This window comes from Haemorhous mexicanus, chromosome Z (assembly GCF_027477595.1).
Source record: "Haemorhous mexicanus isolate bHaeMex1 chromosome Z, bHaeMex1.pri, whole genome shotgun sequence".
Lineage (NCBI taxonomy): Eukaryota > Metazoa > Chordata > Aves > Passeriformes > Fringillidae > Haemorhous > Haemorhous mexicanus.
The window spans coordinates 67,160,316-67,180,337 of NC_082381.1; the positions used below are offsets into that span (position 1 = coordinate 67,160,316).

General features: G+C 36.5%; 1 protein-coding gene across 3 annotated transcripts in view; it reads left to right on the forward strand.

Moving 5' to 3' along the window:
* The window catches only part of TENT2 (terminal nucleotidyltransferase 2), a 46,024-nt gene that overhangs the window by 13,414 nt on the left and 12,588 nt on the right, over window positions 1-20,022 (forward strand). For 2 of the 3 annotated variants that reach the window (XM_059837210.1, XM_059837211.1), the window contains exons 9-12: window positions 1,589-1,665; window positions 4,856-4,984; window positions 7,128-7,171; window positions 13,065-13,201. In XM_059837210.1, the coding sequence (XP_059693193.1) occupies window positions 1,589-1,665; window positions 4,856-4,984; window positions 7,128-7,171; window positions 13,065-13,201 (387 nt within the window). Of the gene's footprint in view, window positions 1-1,588; window positions 1,666-4,855; window positions 4,985-7,127; window positions 7,172-9,105; window positions 11,339-13,064; window positions 13,202-20,022 lie in introns of those variants that run through there. The other variant, XM_059837212.1, reaches the window with a different exon arrangement.

A 20,022-nucleotide genomic window follows, 5' to 3' on the forward strand; every position in this document is an offset into this window, starting at 1 on the left:
TATTACTTTGATTCAGTGAATGAGAAAGCATTCAGTTTGTATTTGTTCTCTTTTATAACCTTTAAACTTGGGGGTTTATAGTGCTGTAAAAGTAAGAGAAGATCAACTGCACCTAAAGACTTACCATTTTTCTTTTTTTTGGTAGTCTTTCTCAGGAAATTATTCTAGTGCTGGTTCTGCTTCTCAAAAAGCCTTTTATCAATAATCAAGATCTTTATACTACAGAACATACAAAAAAACTTCCTCTCCTGCTACAGTTGATGTGCAGTTGACTCTTTTCCTCTCCTTTAGTGCTTTATAGTAGAACTTGAGTCCAAGCAGTACAAAACCTTTTTCACTTGCCACCACTGCAACAGCTGGTAAACATGCAATAGAACTTGCTTCAATCGGCATCTGGTAAACAGTCTTGTTGTCAGTTTGGATTAATTGGAATTACACATGCAGTCTGACATTTTTCTTATATTTGCACATACAGGTAATATTCTTATGGGTGTTCATGCTTATATTTACAACTGTGATGTGGTAGCTGAAGCTTGTTCATTTCCTGTACTGTTATGTACTATATTCCTAAAACATATAAAAGGTTATGTTTGGTACTAATTTAGGTTTAAAATTATGCAGTAGTTTAGATGCAAAGAATGTTTTGATGTAAAAAGTGTATAAAAGGTGTAAAAAATGTAAAATGCTCAAAATACATTAAAAATTTCTTGTTGGCCTCAAATTATTGTCTTTTTAATGAATGTCAGGTCTGTGTTCCCCTTATATAATCAAGAAAATCTGAAGAAGTATTTGGGTGAACAAATGCTATGTAAATGAAACTTGTGCATGTAAAATGGAAATAGCTATATATCACATATACAGCTACTTCTTTGTCTAATAACAGACTCTTCTTACTGCAAGTTAGTGTTGATACGGATTATTGACCATGAATGCAATATAATTTCTGGAGTTCTGTGAGTAGTTAGGCTCTATATGCAGTAGGAAATTCAAACTTGGGGGCACGTTGTGTTGTAAATAAAGCAGTTAATGCTTGTTTTCCTTAGTTAATCTTAACAGAATGAAAAGTATCAAAACTGTTTTATTGCAAAACATGTAGTGTTTACTCAGAATTGGTTTTATTCCTATGTATTGATTCTCTCTTACTGTCATTGCAGAAATAGCTCTTACCTTCTGACCTCTTCCAGTTCTCTTTCTCAGTTCATTGGCATAATTTCCTAAACTAATACCTCAGAGAATCCTTCCTGGTGTCTGAAGTTGTCTGTAATAAATCATGTAGTGCAAGTGTAGTTGGGAGAAAGATTTGGTAAAAGTTAAAAAAGATATACTAAGTTGTTGTAAAGTCTAAATTTGTATCTACATGTATTCTTCATTTAAAACAACAATAACATTTTTATAACAAAGGAGTTCAAGACTGTAAGTGGCTCAGGTGCTATGAACAAAACTAAATCATGGCATTTAAAACTGAAGAAAGTTTACAGGGCTTTATATTGAAATTACTTTTCTCTATATCCATAAAGTAGGTAATAAACATTCAGAAATTAAATACCATGATGCTTCTTTTTTTTTTTTTTTTTTGCTTCCCTGATAGCAATGTGGATTTCGACTTGAATGTAAACAATGTGATAGGTATAAGAAATACATTCCTTCTGAGAAGCTATGCATTCAGTAAGTTCTTATTGTATTTTCTTATTTCTTTAAACTTTGCTTTTAGTGTTTGTATTTTGGTATTGATATGCTCTGAAAATTTAATAGATTACAATATATGTAATTACCTGTTTAGCTGTATTAAGTAGCTTTAAGATAAGTTCTTGTTGCTCATTCTAAATACATGGAGAAAACAGCTGTATGTTTTTAACTGAATATTATAATATTCAGAAGATAAAAAAAGATTCCTCATCTTGAGGTCCATATATCTAGTACAAGGGCTACTTCAGGTATTCTACAGATAATAAGATCATTATAGTAATGGTTATCTAGTGGTATAATCTCCAGCTTCTTTTATTTCCTTACAGCCAATGACAGTATGGATGGCTGATAGCCAGCTATGTCTGTATGCTGTTGCAGAGTCTTTGCTTGGAAAATCCAAAATACTGCTTCAGTATTTATACTAATCCCAAATCAAAATTGGTTTATGTCTGCTCAGGAATTTGCATTTTAGGGAGAGATTGTGAAACAGCCTTGTGAAAGGAAGGTAATAACAACAGCACTCTTAGTGGTAAACTAAGAGTTTTTTTCTTAACATTGCAATGTCATTTGTCAGATTAGTAGATAAAGGAGCGTGCCTAAGCCGTTTTCTTCTAGGCCATTTGCATTTATTCCTTTACCCTCTTCTTCAGTTCTTGCATAAAGTAATTTTTATTTAGTGTGGGCAGTTACCAATAGAAGCTGCCTTCACTAGTTAAATTTTACTAATATTTCAGTCAAAGTAGTTTGTGCTCCATATTCATGTTACTAGGAGAGTCTACAACTTGTCCTGGATCAGTTGGTTAACTGTAATATCTTCATACATTCAAGAAAGTGTATGCCTGGAAAAGTATTCGCTTCCAAGTATTAAAAATATTGGGAAGTAATCATTGAGCAGTCACTTCACAAAGTCTGATGTTGATATACTTGTTTGTAGCTTCTGTCACAGATTGACTTTTCTCAGAAAATCACTGTAGGGCAGACAAGTCCAGATGTGAAAAGAGCAGTGGAAGCAGTCCTAGTATACCACTTTCTCTTCTGTTCTGCTGTGGTGCTCACTTTTATAGGGCCAGCAAAGTCAACTTCATGTTTCCTGGTGAAGGCTGAATAATATTTTATTGAGGTCAAGGGGTGAGTTAATAGCAAAGAGGGACCTGTGATTGAAAACATTATCTTCCCAATGTTCTGGACTTTCCTAAATATCATACAGCATACACATTGTCTGTCTTGTCTTCCTTCGACCAGAAAACTCAGGTGACATGGGACACACAAAACTAAATGGAAGCTTTTATCAGACTGTCTCCATACTTTTTATAAGTCATATGAGCAAGGGTGGATAGCCTTATATGTATTATCCTGTTCACTTAAATGTGTAGTTGAAGGTCTATGTGTAGTTGAAGGTCTTCAACCTGAGTAAGGGAAAGAAATTATAAAATTACCTCTGATATGGAAGATGTATTGGTCTGTTTTCCATTGGAACAAATTAGATAATCAGGCAAACAAGGGACTAAGTATCTTAGCGAATATGATAAAAAAGCTAAAACTCAAAAATTTCTGTGGATGCCCTTCTCTCTGTTTTGAAGTTAACTCTTCAGTGTTGGTGCATGAGTGGTCTAGAAAACATTGAGGATGATGAGGCAAGCTGACACAAAACGTCCACAGAAAATGTGGGTAGATTAGGCACAGCTAGAAGTCAAAGTCTGTGCTATGTTATCAGCAGTTTGTTGAAGGGACCATGTCTGTGATTAATCAGCAATTTTTGCTAGATAGTCTTCAGTTAATGGAGGCTGGACTTTTTAGCTTTGTGCAAACATTACTGAGCATTTTCTTGAGAGGTACCTAGTATCGAAGTATCAGACAAAATTTACTGGCCATATTGCACACTAACTTTGTTATATACTAGTTACATGCACCAGCAGACAGAATTTAATATCTCAAAATGAGGTCAACTAAAAAAAGATCTTTTCTGCTGTGACACAAAATAGCTGTGTTTGAAACTGGAACCTATTTGCATTTTTCTCTCATGGAAAAATTCTATTTCAATTAATGCATCTTCATGTGGTATCTGTACAGTACTTTTTTGGCATCTCACATTTGGTGTACTAAGTTATATTTTTTAGTTTAACCACTAGTGAACAATGTCAGGAATAAGGTGATTAGTGGTAAGGAGTTTGGTTGTTTCCAAAAGATGTTCCAGATCTAGTAGGACATTAATTCTTAGAAGAGTACCAGTTAAATGGGTATGTGTGCTGAACCACTCTAAACATGTTGAGAGAAAATCATGCTTGATAGTTTTAGAGAATAACAGAGAGCACCCCAACTCAGTTGTAGGATATATCTTTTGTCCTCGTGTCCTGATAAGCAGAATACAAAACTTTGTATGATGATGTCAGGTTAGAAAAGGTACTCCAGAAAGTATAAGCTTTTTTTTATGATCTGCTTCTGCATACCTGCAAATAATAAACTATTCTTCAGTCCCAGGAGTTTGTGGTGGGTGATGTTTACCTAAAATAGATTAATACTTTAATTAGAAGGTTATCTATATTCACCAGAAATTCAGAAGATCATACCTGGCATATGGCTGTATTTATATTTTTCCTTATGAAATGCATATGTATTAATTTAAAGAGATATTGTATCTAACATGTCATCTACATAAAAAGCTGTTGAGGACAAGGCAAATTTAAAATTTATGTTTGGATGCAGGGATTACTGCTGTCATGTATCCTAATGTAAACTTTAGAATCAACTGTGTCCTCCAGCCACTATAATTCTTTTCCCTGCCTTCAAAGTTTGTATAGCCTAAATTAAATAAAATAACACAGGGTCTGTCCTGGCAGCAAGTTTTTTCAGGGAAAATTGGTACAATGAACTGGAGAGACCTTAGAAGTAGAACGATGCTTTGCAAATTTCCTAGTGTACCTGTTGTGTACCTCTTGTGATGTGTCTTTGGATTTTACTACTCAAAAGGCTGTTTGCAAATGCAAGTACTATATTTTGATTTTTATAGGATGGATAGTAATTGTAGAATTGTAGAAGTAAATTCTATAAAATGCCTACAGAATGTAACCTTAGATTACAAAATTCCCATGTTCATCAAGTAAGAGCAAATGTTGATTAATTGCTATCTAGTTAAATGTACTTTTTTGAGATCTGTTTATTTTACTTGCAGTTGAGAATCGAGTTCGTCCATTAGTACTTGTTGTTAAGAAGTGGGCAAGTTTTCATGAGATAAATGATGCCAGTCGTGGTACTTTAAACAGCTATAGTCTTGTGTTGATGGTTTTGCACTATTTACAGAGTAAGTATTTTTTACATGTTTAAACTGTCCCTTTTCAGTTCATATTTGTGTAGTTTTCCTCTTTAATGAAATAAAACAAGCATCTCCTACACAGAAATACTTAAAAGTAAAGTGAGTTTTACTCCATTTCTTTGGTGTTGCATTTTGTCTTTAACAAGTGGGTCTGCTCTTTGGAGGCAGAGTTACCACCTTTAAAAAGTTTTGGAAAAAAAAAATGTACCTGGAGGACGCTGTGTAGCTATAAAATAAACTCAAGTACTGCTTCACAAAAATGCTTGAGGACATTTACTGTAGTCATCTCTGGCAGCTGCCACAGCTGTCTAGGAAAGAGGAAAAAAGGGTTCAAATAATCCTTTTCATGCAAAACTGTGATCAGTCAGCTGTCTTGGGAAGATCAGCAGTCCAGAAACCAAAGAGGAGCCTTCTACCTGTGCTTCCTCAGCCTTTTCTGTGGGGGAAAAAAAAAGGCATGAAAAAAAAGCCCCTGAGGTGTGGCCCTGTACATGTACAGTGCTAGATACCATATAAGCATCAGATTTTTAGGTTCTGATGTTTTATTCATGCAGATTTTAAGCGTTTTTCCCCTGCTATATGCATGTGATGTTCCTGAAAATAGCCTGTCCCCTAGAATTTCTAATAGTGTTTTTGTTGATACTGTGGAGGGGAAAAAAGAATACCTTTGTTTTGCACTAGTGTCCCTGCCTTCGCTAGGTAAATTCTCTTCTATACTTAATTCCATATTCTTTTACTAATGTGGATGTCTTTGGACCCAAGTTTAGTGTGGCTTGAGTTTATTTTGTAGATACATCAGTATCTTGTACATGAACTTTCTTCCGGATAATATGTCTAATTAACTTGAACAATAAGAAAAGGAAACTCATAGGGCAAATGCTAGTGGTAAGTGGTAGTTTTTCCCCTCCCATCCATCCTCTTAGTAAAGCTTACTAAAGCATACACACCTAGATACAACACCTTGATTGTTTGCTCTGATTTTGTTGCCTTTTAATTTAGTGTGGTAGACAGCTGGAAAGTATCCAGGATGTTGCAGAAACATGAACACCCACAAACAAAAATGTTATTGAAGCGGCTGTGGTAATTTTCTTAGCAGTCCTGATAGTTTATTCTACTCTTTGAACATACTCCAATCACATTCTAAGAATTTTGCTGTTCTGATTCTTAGTCCCTATGGAACTAGAATTCTGTGACATCTTTTCACCTGTAAGACCTTATAGAAGAGTGAACCAAGTCCAAGACTTGTGTACTTAATTTATTTATTATTTTCCCTAGTGAATATTGTAGGCCAATTTCCTAAACCATGCTGAAGACATAGTGTTAAAGCCTTAGTTTGAGGAGTGCTCTGACAATTCTATGGCTGCCTGAGTAGGATGTAAATACTTTGGAATTTTGATTAATCTATAGGACCACCTAATTTAAGTGATTTTTTTTTTTATGTATCTAATTTATATAGTTCAATAGATGCACTCCCAATCCATGGTTTTCATAAAAGTGACCAATAATTAGATAATTTATGTTTGTTAGTGTTGTTAATGACTGCATGATCTTCCTATTTGCCATTTAGCAGACCAGCTAATACTATTAGACTGTATTTGTGTATTTTATGGGGATTTTGCTAGCAATGCCTACTAAGTGTGTTGTGCATTTTTTAATAGGTTACATTTGGAGACTCATTATGTAATACTTGGCAGCTGAAAAACATGTTCTTTTGCAGTAACTGTAGACTCGTTCATAGAATTGTGTTACATGTAAGGAAAAAAAGACGAGTGAAGCTCTCATTTTTCATTTAGGGAATCTAGATGATTTTCCTATAGCCATGAATTCTGAATATGAATTTCAGAAATAAAGCTGTACCCAGCTGCTATAGTATTTTTCATGCCTTTTACATATAGTAGTATCTTGGTAAGACTCTTCTTTAGCTGAATAAACTTCCTATAGTACTGTACAGTACTAAGTACAGTAATAGAAATGTTTGCCAAATAACTTATATTACAAAATGCATGAAAGTGAAGTTCTTGATAAATGTTTTTAAGATAGAATTTCAATGCAAGTCTTTGGTGTAGTTGATATGATATTGCTTCCATGTGAATTACGTGAATCACAGCAACTTTGACCTTTTTTTTTATAGCCTTACCTGAACCCATCCTTCCATCCCTCCAAAAAAATTACCCAGTAAGTGTTTCTTATGGATTTACTACATCATATGTGTGACCCTGCTTATCTAAATATATGAATTCTTAACTATCTCTAATGGATTAAGTTGAATTAACAGTTTCAGTAGGTCAGGTCATTGATATTTATAAGATTATTTGCTGCTTTTGATAATTTCTTTTATGAAATTTCTGTTATGCATGGGAAGATCTGACACACAGTTAGCAGAAAGTGCTAATGAAAACCACTGACCTAATTCTCTTTTTGCTGGCCTGGAAATATCCCTGTGTCAGCTGTAACTTTCTGGTTCCTGTATCTTAATGTGTTAAGTAGTGCTTTTTCATTCAGCTCTGTTGCTTCAAAATTCCATCCCTTCCTACCGCTATTGAGTTGCCTGATATTTCCATGTCCAGAAAGTGAGTGATACATGGATTACTAAGGAAACTTGAGACATCACAAAATTTTATTTCAGTCCAAAAAGAAAGCACCTTTTTGGAACTTTGCTTTTGTAGTCAGATCATACTCTGTTCATTTCTGGAGAAGTCAATGAATCAGTATGCTTTGGTCCATCCAGAATTAGGAGTGTTATTAGTGAGATTTAATCTAAGAAAAATTTTCTAGAAGTAAGAACTGCCCTCCTAAATATTTGCCTGTGCACAGAAGTGCTATTGCTGAATAGTTCTATGCTGTAATTTATTTACAAAAATTTCTTGGTTCCTTCCTCTTTACCTGTCTCATATGTGTCAGTTAAAATTTTTCTTTATTCATAGTTGACATAATTTGGTGTTCCTGTCTACATATGGGGTATTTTTAATTGGTTGCTGGCAATCGTGCCAAGCTAGTATCAAAAAGCCTTTCTGTCTTTTGCTTGTATTTCCCATAGTGCTCAAACAGGAATATTTAGTGGTGCTGAACATCAGGGAGAAAATACTGTGGTGTCAGCCATTTTGGGTAATTGAGATAATTGAGATGCAGGAGAAAGCACTGGGCAATAATTCACTGCAGTTTTATTTATGTTTTGTAAATCTGCTTAGGGATACCTTTACTATATTTTTATGGTCTTTATCTTTTCCTATGATTTTTTTTTTTTTATGGTACTCTCTACCTTCTGGTTTCTTCGTTGAGAGTGCCGAAGAGCTTTTGAAGCTAACTTTCATTTCTTGTATCCTTAGCTTTATCTGATAGGTTTTTGAATTGCTACATTTGCTAATTACATTTCCTTAAACTTTGTGTGCTCTAGTGTTTTAAGTTTTGTGTAGCATGTTATTTAAAGAAAAGTGTTTAGAACTGGCAGCTTTTGACTATGCTGTGTTTATAATGCAGACATTTATATTTGTCTTGTTAAAACTTTGGAGAGATCTTCAGAATACTATACAAAAATTACTGCCTTCAATCATTAAAGCAAATGTATGCAGTGCATTAAGCTGAAAAATCTAATTAATCTAAATGCAAAGTGTTATCTTGTGTTGTGTGAAAATGGTAAATCACTTGCAGGTGAGCACTGCTATAAGAACTCCATTTTTGCCCTGTTCTGATATAGATTATCCTTGGTTTTGTTGTACTTTCTTCTATTTGGAGAATGAACTAAATGTTCTAGAATTGCTAACAAAATTAGAAGAATATTTTATGCATGCTTACTGCAAACCAAATTGCAAGTATGTTTTTGATCTGCTGTCTCCGTTAGGAATATAATTAAGTATTTAAAAATTATAAAACTTGAAATTTCTGAATACTGATATTTTGAAGGAATTTAAATTAAAAATATGGCAAAACAATTTTCACCTTGTGGCTTGCAGTAATAATTAAAAAGCACAGGTGAATTTCAGTATCAAAAGAAACCATATATTTTTATTATTGTAGCTGGTCAGAGTTGTGTCTCTGTACAAAAATTATACAAACATACTGCATCTTCCCTATATACGTCTACCCACAGTTTTTCAAAATCAAATTTGCAGCCTGAAAAAACTTCTGTGATCTGGAGGAAACTGCTTATCTTAAATTGTTGGCACCACATAGGAGAGACATGCCTACATTGAGGAGGAAACAAAAGACAGAGTCTATGTCTCAGTGAATCCATACTACAAATGTGAAGGGTGAGAAGTCCTGGAAAGCCACCAGATTTGCCCACTTTTGCATTCTATTGTTGTGGGGGAGTTTCCATCTGGCACCAAGCTGATGTGTTTTGCAGCCACTAGTTTAGGGGGAGTATCAGACCACATCAAATGCAGGGTTGTATTCTGGGGTTTCCTATGCCCGCTAGCCAGATTAGGTAGATGAAAATAGCCCACCAAATGTGTTCATCGATTTTGAAGTCTTTATAGTACATGCTTCCATGTCAGGACTTCACCGGTAAGCTCTGGAGAACCTGTGGTGGATTAAAGCATTGCGGTTGGTGAACACTGCTGTCAATGACACTTAGAAGGAAACTTGTGCCTGACTCACCACTGTTCAAGAAGTCTGGTATTTTAACTGAAGTCAAGATGAAATTGGGTTTCCATGAATGCTCTGGATGGTGAACTTCAAGGACTCTAGCATGAGCACATTTTTGTTTCTGCTGCCTCAGCTTCATGACATGTCTTGCAAAGGGTGGGGCAGAAGGTGGGATGGTTCTTACCATGGGAGTCAGCCCTTGGAAAGACGCAGTTTGCTTCACACTGAGTTGCACTTTTAAAGATGAGTTAGGTACTCATTTATAGGACTGGTGAAAAGGATATTTTAGGTGTGTCAAGACATTATGCTGATGTTACTACTAAATTTTTTTGAACAAAGGATCTTGTACATTCAGAGTTAAACTCACTATTCATCAAAAATATTTAAATATAAATCTTTTTTTATGTACACTTGTGTTCCTTTCCAGTGTGTAAGATGGAATGAGTATACCTAAAAGCATTATGTAACTTGAACGTGAAGCATGTTGCTGAATACTGTTTCTTGAGAAATCGGCCAGTCAAGGTGAAAATTAGAGATCCAGCAAAAAAGGAAAAAGACTTTCGGGTCTCTCTTCTGGGATATCTTAAAATAATGGAGAGCTCATTTATATTTGTTGCGCAATCAGATCCTGAATCTAATTTCTGTCTCTTAAGATGGCTTGAGGCAAAGACACAGTAAGCAAAATAGGGACTAGTTTTAGTAGAAGCTGAATCTTTTGCCTTCCAGAGCAAGTTAAGGAAAGAAAATGTACTTCAAAGGGTGCTTTGTAATTCTATTTTTTTAGCAGCCTCACCTATGTGCAGAATCTGTAAGCTGTACCTTGTTTTGTTTGTCTAGTTATTCCCTGCGTCCCTCTAGTGAGAAGGAAAATACTGTTGTCCTTGTTTTACAGCAGATGAATGGAGATGAGTTGAAGCTAGGGGAGTATCATGGGTTGTCTGTGGCAAAGCAGAAAAAATAACTAGGTATCCCTTAGCTGGTCTGACCTCTTGTTTACTGGACACAGAGTGATTCCTTTGTTAAGAAATGACCTTAAATTATATTGTTGGTGATTGAATTATTGAATAATGGTATATCTTGACAGAAGCTGTCACTAAATCTTGCCAATTTTAAGTAGCAATTAATTGGCTTTACATGTAGAATTTTCTAATACGGTAATAGCAAAGTCTTACATAACAAATTTTCTGCATTTCAGAAAGATGAAACACTTGGTTTTGCCTTCTCTGTGGGGTGATCAGGAACCCACAGTGCATAGAAAATAAATCTACTAACACTATCACAAGCATGGGATTAATACATTGCTTTAGTTTCTCTTAATAAGTCTTATTTTCTTCCAGAAAAGTCATATCAGTTATGCCTTGTATTTTGCAATACTCAGTTATCTTTTTAAGAGCAATTTTTATAGTGACATAACCGCTAAACCAAGCGGAAGTGAGTTACTTATATGTGTCTCTTAAACTAGATGGTTGGGGGTTTTAATAGTTAGCTGCTCTAGCCTGTAACCTGTGTTTGTAGTAATGCACGTGTCTAGAATAATATGCGTGTATTTTCTTGAAAGCAAAAGCCTTTCTGAGTAAGAACATCTTTGATTTGTCTGATAATGTATTGTCTGGCAGTAAAAAAAAGCTTGTTTTTATGAAAAATAATAAAATAAAGCCTAACTCTTTAGCTGCTGAGGATATCAGCCTCCCTGTAATGGCAGAATTCTCTTGCAATTGAGAACTTCTCAGGCAATTAAATATTCAAAGTTTAAAAAAATTATTCTTGTCTTCCTTTTCTACTGCCTCCAAACACTTACTAGTTGTAGTCGACATCTGTTGTAATTTCATTGCACTTCTGTTTTGTATTTTTGTAGGTCAGTGGCCCATTTTCTTCTTCCTTTCCCCATCCTCGCTTGTATGTTTCTTCACCAGCTGGTGTACTGCTAATTCTAAATTCAGTTGTTCTGACTCTTCCTTAGCTTTCTGTATGGATGGGCAAGGAGTGACTTCCACTGTAGTATCTTTCTGATGAACTTTAGGGTTAAAACTGTGTTTACTGTATGGCATTGGAACAAGTGTTCCTTTCTAGATCTTTGTATACTGCATATCTGCTTTTTATGTCTGTGTTACCGTTGCTTTGGTGTCTTCTGATGAACTATAAGCTGTTAAATTCTGAGCTTTGTGAACTAAAATAGTGTTTTATGAGATCAACCATTGAAATTTTTCTATCTCTAGAAGAATGGCTTTTTTTCCCCAAAAGGTGTTGCACAAGGTTCCAGGAAGTTTTGCTGGAGCTGACAGAAAGAAGATGGGAGTCTCAAACTTTCCAGTCCTCGTGGTTTTGTCATTTAACACTGCTTTTCTCAGAGGAAGTAGTGCCAGCTGTGGACATGGAAATAATACTACACTATGTAGTGCTTCTAGTGCTATTTTAGTACTATAAAGTTTGAATCACGCCTGATACTATTCTTAAAAATAAAAAATGAATGGGTGGGGAGGGGAAAGAACATATTGTAATAAGTGAACAGGTTCCTAAATTTACATAAATGTGTGTCTTTATGTGAATGTAATGTTTGGTTCTGTGTATCTTGAGTTCATTTTTAGTAAAACACAAAACATTGCTGTGAAACAGTGTTAAAACCAAGTATCAGCAAGTTATAAAAATTGTTCCTGTACCAAGAGGAGATAATGTTTACTTCCAGTCTATCAGTAGAAACTAAAGGATGCAAAGGACACTGAAACAGCGGGGCAGTTCTTAAACCATGTGTGTTTAGTCTTGTATATATTCCTTTCTAAGCTGGCTAAAGTACTTTGTTTTCATAGCAAACCTGATTTTTTTCTTACCCCATCATACTCACCCTCTACCCCTACAGAAAAGCATACTTCAGCTGAAATGCAGCATTCTGTGTATTCACATGTTTTGTATAACTTCATTGCTGGTTTGGGGTTTTTTTGTTGGGGTTTTGTTTGTTTGTTTAAATTCTTGGCTAGAGGAAGTCATACTTGGAGTCTTTATGATTATTTTGTGGGTGGATGCAGGTTCATTCATATGCAGTTTTTAACTGGGTGCTTGGGAGCAATGTTAGGCCTTCCCTCTGGGTTATTCCTGTATTTCAGTTAAGCTATGGGAAATTGACAATAGGTGCATTAACTTCACCTATGTATTTCTCAGCTGAACTGCGGTCAGCTGAGTGCAGGCTCAGCTTTTGCTCTTGTGATTTTAAACACGTCTAGTTCAAAGATTCTCCCATGTTAAAATTCTTTCTCTTGTATGCTCCTGTGCAAGATGATTCGACCTGCGTTCAGGAGGAGTAACTAGTATTCAGTGGGGCAGAAGAGAAAGTCCTTGGCTTGTAAGTTGTGCTTGAACTTACAATAAGCAAACAATAGGCAGCTTTCTTATTGTGGAAAATACATGCACCTGGGTTAAGGCTATCTCTGTGTATATATATATATATATATATATATGTATATATATACACACTCTGATTTTATTTTGACAGGAATGTTTTGATCCTACTATGCAGTTGCATTTTGTTCATCAAGCACCACGTACCATTCCTCCTTACGTCTCAAAAAATGGATCAAGCCTTGGAGATTTGCTAATAGGCTTCTTCAAATATTATGCCACAGAATTTGAGTAAGTAATAAGCTCATTTTAGTGGTTTAGAAGATGTGAAACTTTGATTCCTTCTATTCAATATAGTAACACTTTATAACCCTTGAAAGAAAGAAAAGCACCAATGCAGATAATTGTAACAATGCAAGTAATTGAGAGAGAGGAAGGCTATGAGTGGAAAGGCTAAATGACAGCAGGAATGCCAGTAATTTGTCTGATGTCTTCTAATTAGCTGGGCATTTTTTCTTGCAAAATAGTTCCAAAAAGTTTGAGAGCTTTCTTCTTTAAAAATTGCTGGGGTTTGTTATACAGTTACATTATTCTATAACTGCCTATTCCTGTGTGAGATCCAATTCTTAGCTGTCATTTAAGGTATCAACTGTGATATGAATTATTTGGACCTTAAAAGCTCTGCTTGTCTTTTGTCACACTCAGTCAATGGAGGTAACTGGCCAGGTGGCTCCTTACTTTGACCAGAATATACATCTGTGTAGGCCTCAGCTAGTGAAGAATTCTGTCATGTATAGTTGTTTCACTCACATTATTGGTTTGCTAGAATCTGAGTTCAATTTTGGCATCTGCACTTCCTTATATAAGAGAAGCTTAAATTGTGAGGACATCTGAAGCCTTAAGTTACAAATGTTTTGCCAAATTGTTACTCGTGTATTTCTGAATTTCTTAGAAAAAATGCTTTTTCTTATAAAATATCAAATGGTTGTATCTCAATCAGCTTGAAGATCTTCTGAATAATTTCTGAGGCAGTTTTTTGATGCATGTTGCTGTCCTGTGTATGCGCATCATCTCCATTTCTTGGAAGAAGAACAAAACAGACAACTGGATACTCATAATTTTAGAAGTGTTCATAATTCACTTTAATATAAGAAGTGAAAGACTATAAAATCATTAAAGGATTTCTGGGGTGTGCATCACATGCGAAATATGTCAGCTAAATCCCTATGGCCTGTAGTAATGCATGAGCCATCTGCATTTTGTGCATGCTTAAGCCTGACTGAAAGACTTTCATGTAAGAGATTTTCTTTCAATGATCTCTGCAGATAAGAGGATGGTCTTTTGTCTTAAATGTTTCTCCTGAGTACCTGTCTTTTCAGCTGACAAGGTGATGTTTGTTAAAGAGGCAAATGAGAAGACAGTGCTGGAGGATAACCTTAGATTCTTAATTTGTGTGGGATACTACATGAGTCCTTTACTACTTGACTGTGCAAGCTGTTAATCTTCTTATATATGAAAGTAAATATCTTATCCACTAAGGAATTTTCTGGTTTGCCTGTGCAAAATACCAGAGATGATCTTGTCTAATTACAGGAAAAATACCTTGTTTGACTTTTTTGGGTTTGGGTGCTCGTGAATGTAGTCAAGACCAGATTTCTGCCTAAGTTGGTGGCTGGTCCAGAATGACTTCATTTTTGTCTGCTATTAGAAAGGATATGCTGACATATGCAGACCAAAAATTCTGCAATATCAGTGTTTGAGCTGATGGCAGTCCCTAAATACTATTTTTCTGATTATTATAAATCAGGAAAAAATACTGCCTAGATTTATTCATAGACATTCAGAGGAGCTTCTGGGTGAAAGAAAGCTTGAAAAAATAGATAGTGAAGACAGGATAGTTGATGATGTCAAGGGAAGAAAATGTTTCAAAAAGCAGCTGGATAAAAAGCATACCTGATGTGTTCTTCTAGTGTTCAGTATCTGTTAAGGATTTAATCATTTCACTTGTGATATTCTATTAAAAAAAGAGAAAAAAATACCAGTAAAAACTGCCATTAGAATTCCTGTGTTGAAAATGCTGCTATATAGCTGAGAAGTCATTTGAGGAAATTATGCACTTAATGCCGCAGCCTTTATTATTTTTAACTCTTTCTGCTATGGAAATAAAATTCAGTCAAGTGTACTGCTTATCTGTTTATCCCTGTCAACTATAAAGCCTGTTTGAAAGGAATAGGATTGATAGTAAAATTCCATGTAGTTTCATTGACTGAAGAAGACAAATTAGTGCACCATAGGGAGGAACATGAGCATGGCGCTTAACAAGTTTTGTGTGTGTGATAGCCAGCCGGTGAAAGTACAAGTAGTCTCGTGCTAGCCACAGGACGTGTTATCGTTTCTTTTGAAGTTACTGATGAAAACAACAGTACAAATGACAATGAGGGTTAGAATTAAATACATAGAATCACAGAATAATAGAATATGCTTGATTGGAAGGGACACATCAGGATAATTGAAATCCGGCTCCTGGCCCTGTAGGGGATCTTCCCTAAGACCCTGTGCCCGAGAGCATTGTCCAAACACTTCTTGAATTCTGTCAGGCTGGTGCTGTGACCACTTCCCTGGGTAGCCTGTTCTACTACCCAGCCACCCTCTGGGTTAAAAATAGTTTCCTAATATCCTAGTTAAACCTCCCCTGACTCAGTTTCATGCTGTTACCTTAAGTCCTGTCATGAGAGTGAAGAGATCAGTGTCTGCTCCTCTTCTTCCCCTCATGAGGAAGTTGCAGACTGCAATGCAGTCTCCCCTGTCTCCTTTTCTCCAGGCTGAACAGACCAAGTGACCACAGCCACTCTTCATACAGCTTCTCCTCAAGGCCCTTCATGGTCCTTGTTGTCCTCCTTTGAACACTCTCCAATAGCTTTATATCTTTCCTATACTGTGGCACCCAGAACTGTCCCCAGCACTCGAGGTGAGGGAGGTGAGGCTGCCCCAGAACAGAGCAGGACAGTCCCCTCCTTTGCTCAGCTGGTGATGCTGTGCCAGATGCCCCCAGGACACGAGTGGCCCTCCTGGCTGCCAGGGCACTGCTGACTCATGTTCAACTTGCAAATACACACAACACAGGGCTCTCTTAGTTCTGTCTTGCATTGAAGAACTACAGTTAGAGTGTGAGTGTTCCTTTTCTTTGCGGTAGTAAGTAGTTTTTTTCACTGTTTGTTTTCCCTGTGAAAAATTTACTAGTGTCTTAATGCACCAAAATTCTGAGATTGTATTTCAGACAGTGTGACTGTTAAATGAGGCTATATTTTTATGATCTGTACTGGGCCACTGAACTTTCCCTATTGGACTGTCATGTGTTTGATGAAAAGATTGCTACAGAGAGTGTGACTTCAATTTTTGTAAGCTCCTATCTGTGGAGTAGGTTGCACTACCAGATTTGATACACAGGAGCTGTTTTACTGAATGAACAGCATGCAATCAAGGATGATTAGATCATGTGCAAAGATCATAATTTTGAACAGAATAAATCACTGTAGCTACCTATCTGGAATGTTTAACTACTGATCTATTTTACATGTAATCATCAGGTAGATAAGAGAAGATGGAGATATATTGTTTTAAATTTCTCCCTCACTCTAGCAAAGGCCATTAGGTATTTCAGTTAAAATCTGTAATTTTTTTCTTACATGATGTAGGACAGGATAGGCTTAAAGAGTATAGCAAAGGAAGAATTAGGAGCTTGGCATCCTGTGCAGTCATGCATAAGTCCTTGTGCTGTATTTATTTTCCCTTATGCTTTTAAACTGTTTTATTTATTTAGACTATAAGTTGTTTCAGAAAATTGTTTATTGCGATGTATTTATACAGTACCTTTTCCACAGTCTTACTCTAGGGTTTTTAGTGAGTCCATAAGAAGTAATTTTTGTACCCCTTCATCCCTGTCCCCAAAGAAATGTGGTTTGGAAATTGCAGCATGTATTGGAATAGCCCACCATATATGGCAAACCTGTTTTGCCTTTATGGTTGTATATTTATCTTGCCATAAGAGTTCAAGTCTGTGTAATGCTTCTTTAGGATACGGCTGGCTATGATAGTGGCTTCATTTTAACTTTAACTATTTAAAATTGTCCACTGATTAAGTAGTGAATGTAATCAAGAAAAAACTGTGGATGTTCTCTGGAGCAAGTATTTGGAAACGTGTTTACCAGCTTCTCTGAAGGAGGTGTCTGATTTCAATTCTGCAGCTCTGAGTGAAGGGAGCAGGTTTTCACTTGGCCGTCTCCATACAAAGTGAGACCTTGAAGCAAGGGGTTGCTCGCCTGAGTTTATTGCTTTGTGATTATTTCCCTTAAATTTACCATGGCCGGTTAAGTAGCAGTTGTTTAAGATCATTCACTGATTTCTATATGGTGCACATGGTAAAAGTTTGCTTACATTTTAATGACAAAGTATAAAATTTCAGCAGAAAGTTGCTTGCAGCTCTTTTCACAATAGAATTGGTTAGGTAATAAAGGGATCATTTTTCATACTATGTTGAATTAAATATATTTGTAACTTGTAGCCATCTTATTGTGTTTATACAAGTGGCTTTGATTTGTAAGAATTCTCTGGAAAAGCTAAGTTTTTTATTCTGTTTGTACTGTAGTCATACTAACACTTGAAAATGCCTAGTCTCCTCCTTTCAAATACTTGCTTTTGCCATGAAGATGACATACCTAATGCATTCAGTGACAACAGAAATAACTGGTAATTGAAATAGCTGTTTAAATGGCAGTGTTAACTCATGGATAGAAAATGTGTGCAGGGAGAATATCTGCTTTATGTTGGCAACAGTGAAGTTATTATATACAAGCCAAAGTGGCTAAAATTGACACACAAATAATTTGCTATTCATAATTAATTTCTAATTCAGTATGATCTTGGTATCAAGACAGTTCTGTAAGACTGACAGATAAGAGTTGTTTTCAAATTTAAATTTCAATTTTAAATAAAAGGCTTTTAAGTTTCAAATTTAAATAAAAGGCTTTTTAAACAGCCAAGAAATGTCAATTTTTTGTTGCTTTTTGTTTAACCAGTGTATTATAAATGCATTTATTTTTTTTTGCTGAGGGATCAAGTGTAGCCCAGGAAGAAAAGAATTCAAGAGAAGAATTACCATTTCAAGTGAAACAGTACTGCCTTGTTAAACCAAATACAGATCAAATACTTCTTTGCATCACTCTTTCTCTCTCCCTTTCTCTCTCCCTTTCTCTCTCCCTTTCTCTCTCCCTTTCTCTCTCCCTTTCTCTCTCCCTTTCTCTCTCCCTTTCTCTCTCCCTTTCTCTCTCCCTTTCTCTCTCCCTTTCTCTCTCCCTTTCTCTCTCCCTTTCTCTCTCCCTTTCTCTCTCCCTTTCTCTCTCCCTTTCTCTCTCCCTTTCTCTCTCCCTTTCTTTCTCCACTGGCCTGGATCTCTGATTTTTAAGGAAGCTTTTAAAAAAAGCAACTGTAAGCTTCTGCTCGCAACATGTGTTCTTGAGCTGCAGTTTAAGCTTGTTTGATGCTCTAAGCACAGGGATTTTGTGTTTTGTCTTTTTGTGTGTGTGTGTTTGGGTTTTTTTGAGCAGTTCATCTGAATTAAGCCTGTATTCATTTTTGATTATTAAAAGACATAATAGGAAAGTATTTGATGCTTGACATTATCTCTGTTTATCACAAAAGTAGTCTACTGTGGGAATTAAGGAGAAAAGGGATTATAGGTTAGAATGGAGGTTTTAGTGTGTACATTGAATGCTAGAAAATATCGTCATTACTAATTTTCTAAAGAATATATTAAGAGAAAGCTAAATATACACACTGAGGTATCCTAGATCTCTTCATGTGCTGTGTCCTGCATTTTTTAAAAATAGGACCTATTCATATACATGTTGTGTGGAATTACAGTTATTCAAACAACTGAGTTCCAAAGGAGGCTCTAATTATGAGTTGTATTCAAGGTAATTTGTAAAATTAAAGTCAGGATTTTTAGCTGTCTTGTCATTGTTGACTTAATGGAGTTACAACAGCAGATCTGTGGTCTAGGGAGAGCAGAATTCTTTCAGATTTCACTGATGAATGAACTGACGACAGTATTTTAATTTACAGTTGATATCTACAGATTTACTGCTGGTGGTTGCCATATCCAGCCCAGCTCTTCTGTCAGGTGTATATAAGACTGGTACAGCTGGAAGCATATTGCCCATCTATTTCTACCCATTTAGTCAGGACATGTGGCGATGTATTGGTGATCCAGCTGTTTCACTGATGTGGTGGCTCCTGGGTTTGCAGAATCATCAAGATTAGAAAAGACCTTATAGACCATCTAATCCAACTGCCAATGCAGCACCACTGTAACCACTCCTACAACATATTCCCAAGTGCCACATCCAGACACCTCTTGGGCATTTCCAGAGATGGTGATTCCATCACTTCCCTAGGCAACTTACTATGCCTGTTTACTCGTTCAGTGAAATTTTTCTAATACCTAATCTGAACCTCTACTAATGCAATTTAAGGCCATTTCTTCTTTTCCTTGACACATGGCAGAAGAGATTGAACCCCACCTGGCTACAACATTCTTGTAGTTGTAGAGAGAGTTGAATTCCTCCTTGAGCTTCCATCAGGACATCAGTGTGTTTCTTGTAGTAGGGGGCCAAAAACTGAACACAGAATTCAAGGTGTGGCCTCCCCAGTGTCCAGTACAGGGAGATAAGCCCTGCCCTGCTCCTCCTAGCCGCACTGTTGTACAGGCCAGGATGCCATTGGCCTTCTTGGCCATCTGGGCACACCCTGACTCATGTTCAGCCACTGTCACCAGCGCCCCCAGCTCCTTTCCAGCCACTCTGTCCCAGCCTGTGGAGCTGCCTGGGGTTGTTGTGACCAAGGGGCAGGACCCAGCACTGGGCCTTGTTGAACCTCGCACCATTGGCCTCAGCCATGATCCAGCCTGTCCAGATCCCTCTGCAGAGCCTTCCTGCCCTCCAGTAGATCAGCACTCCCACCCAGGTTGGTGTCACCTGTGAACTGACTGGGGGTGCACCCATGAGATCACTGGTGAAGATATTAAACAGGACTGGCCCCAGTACTGAGCCCTGGGG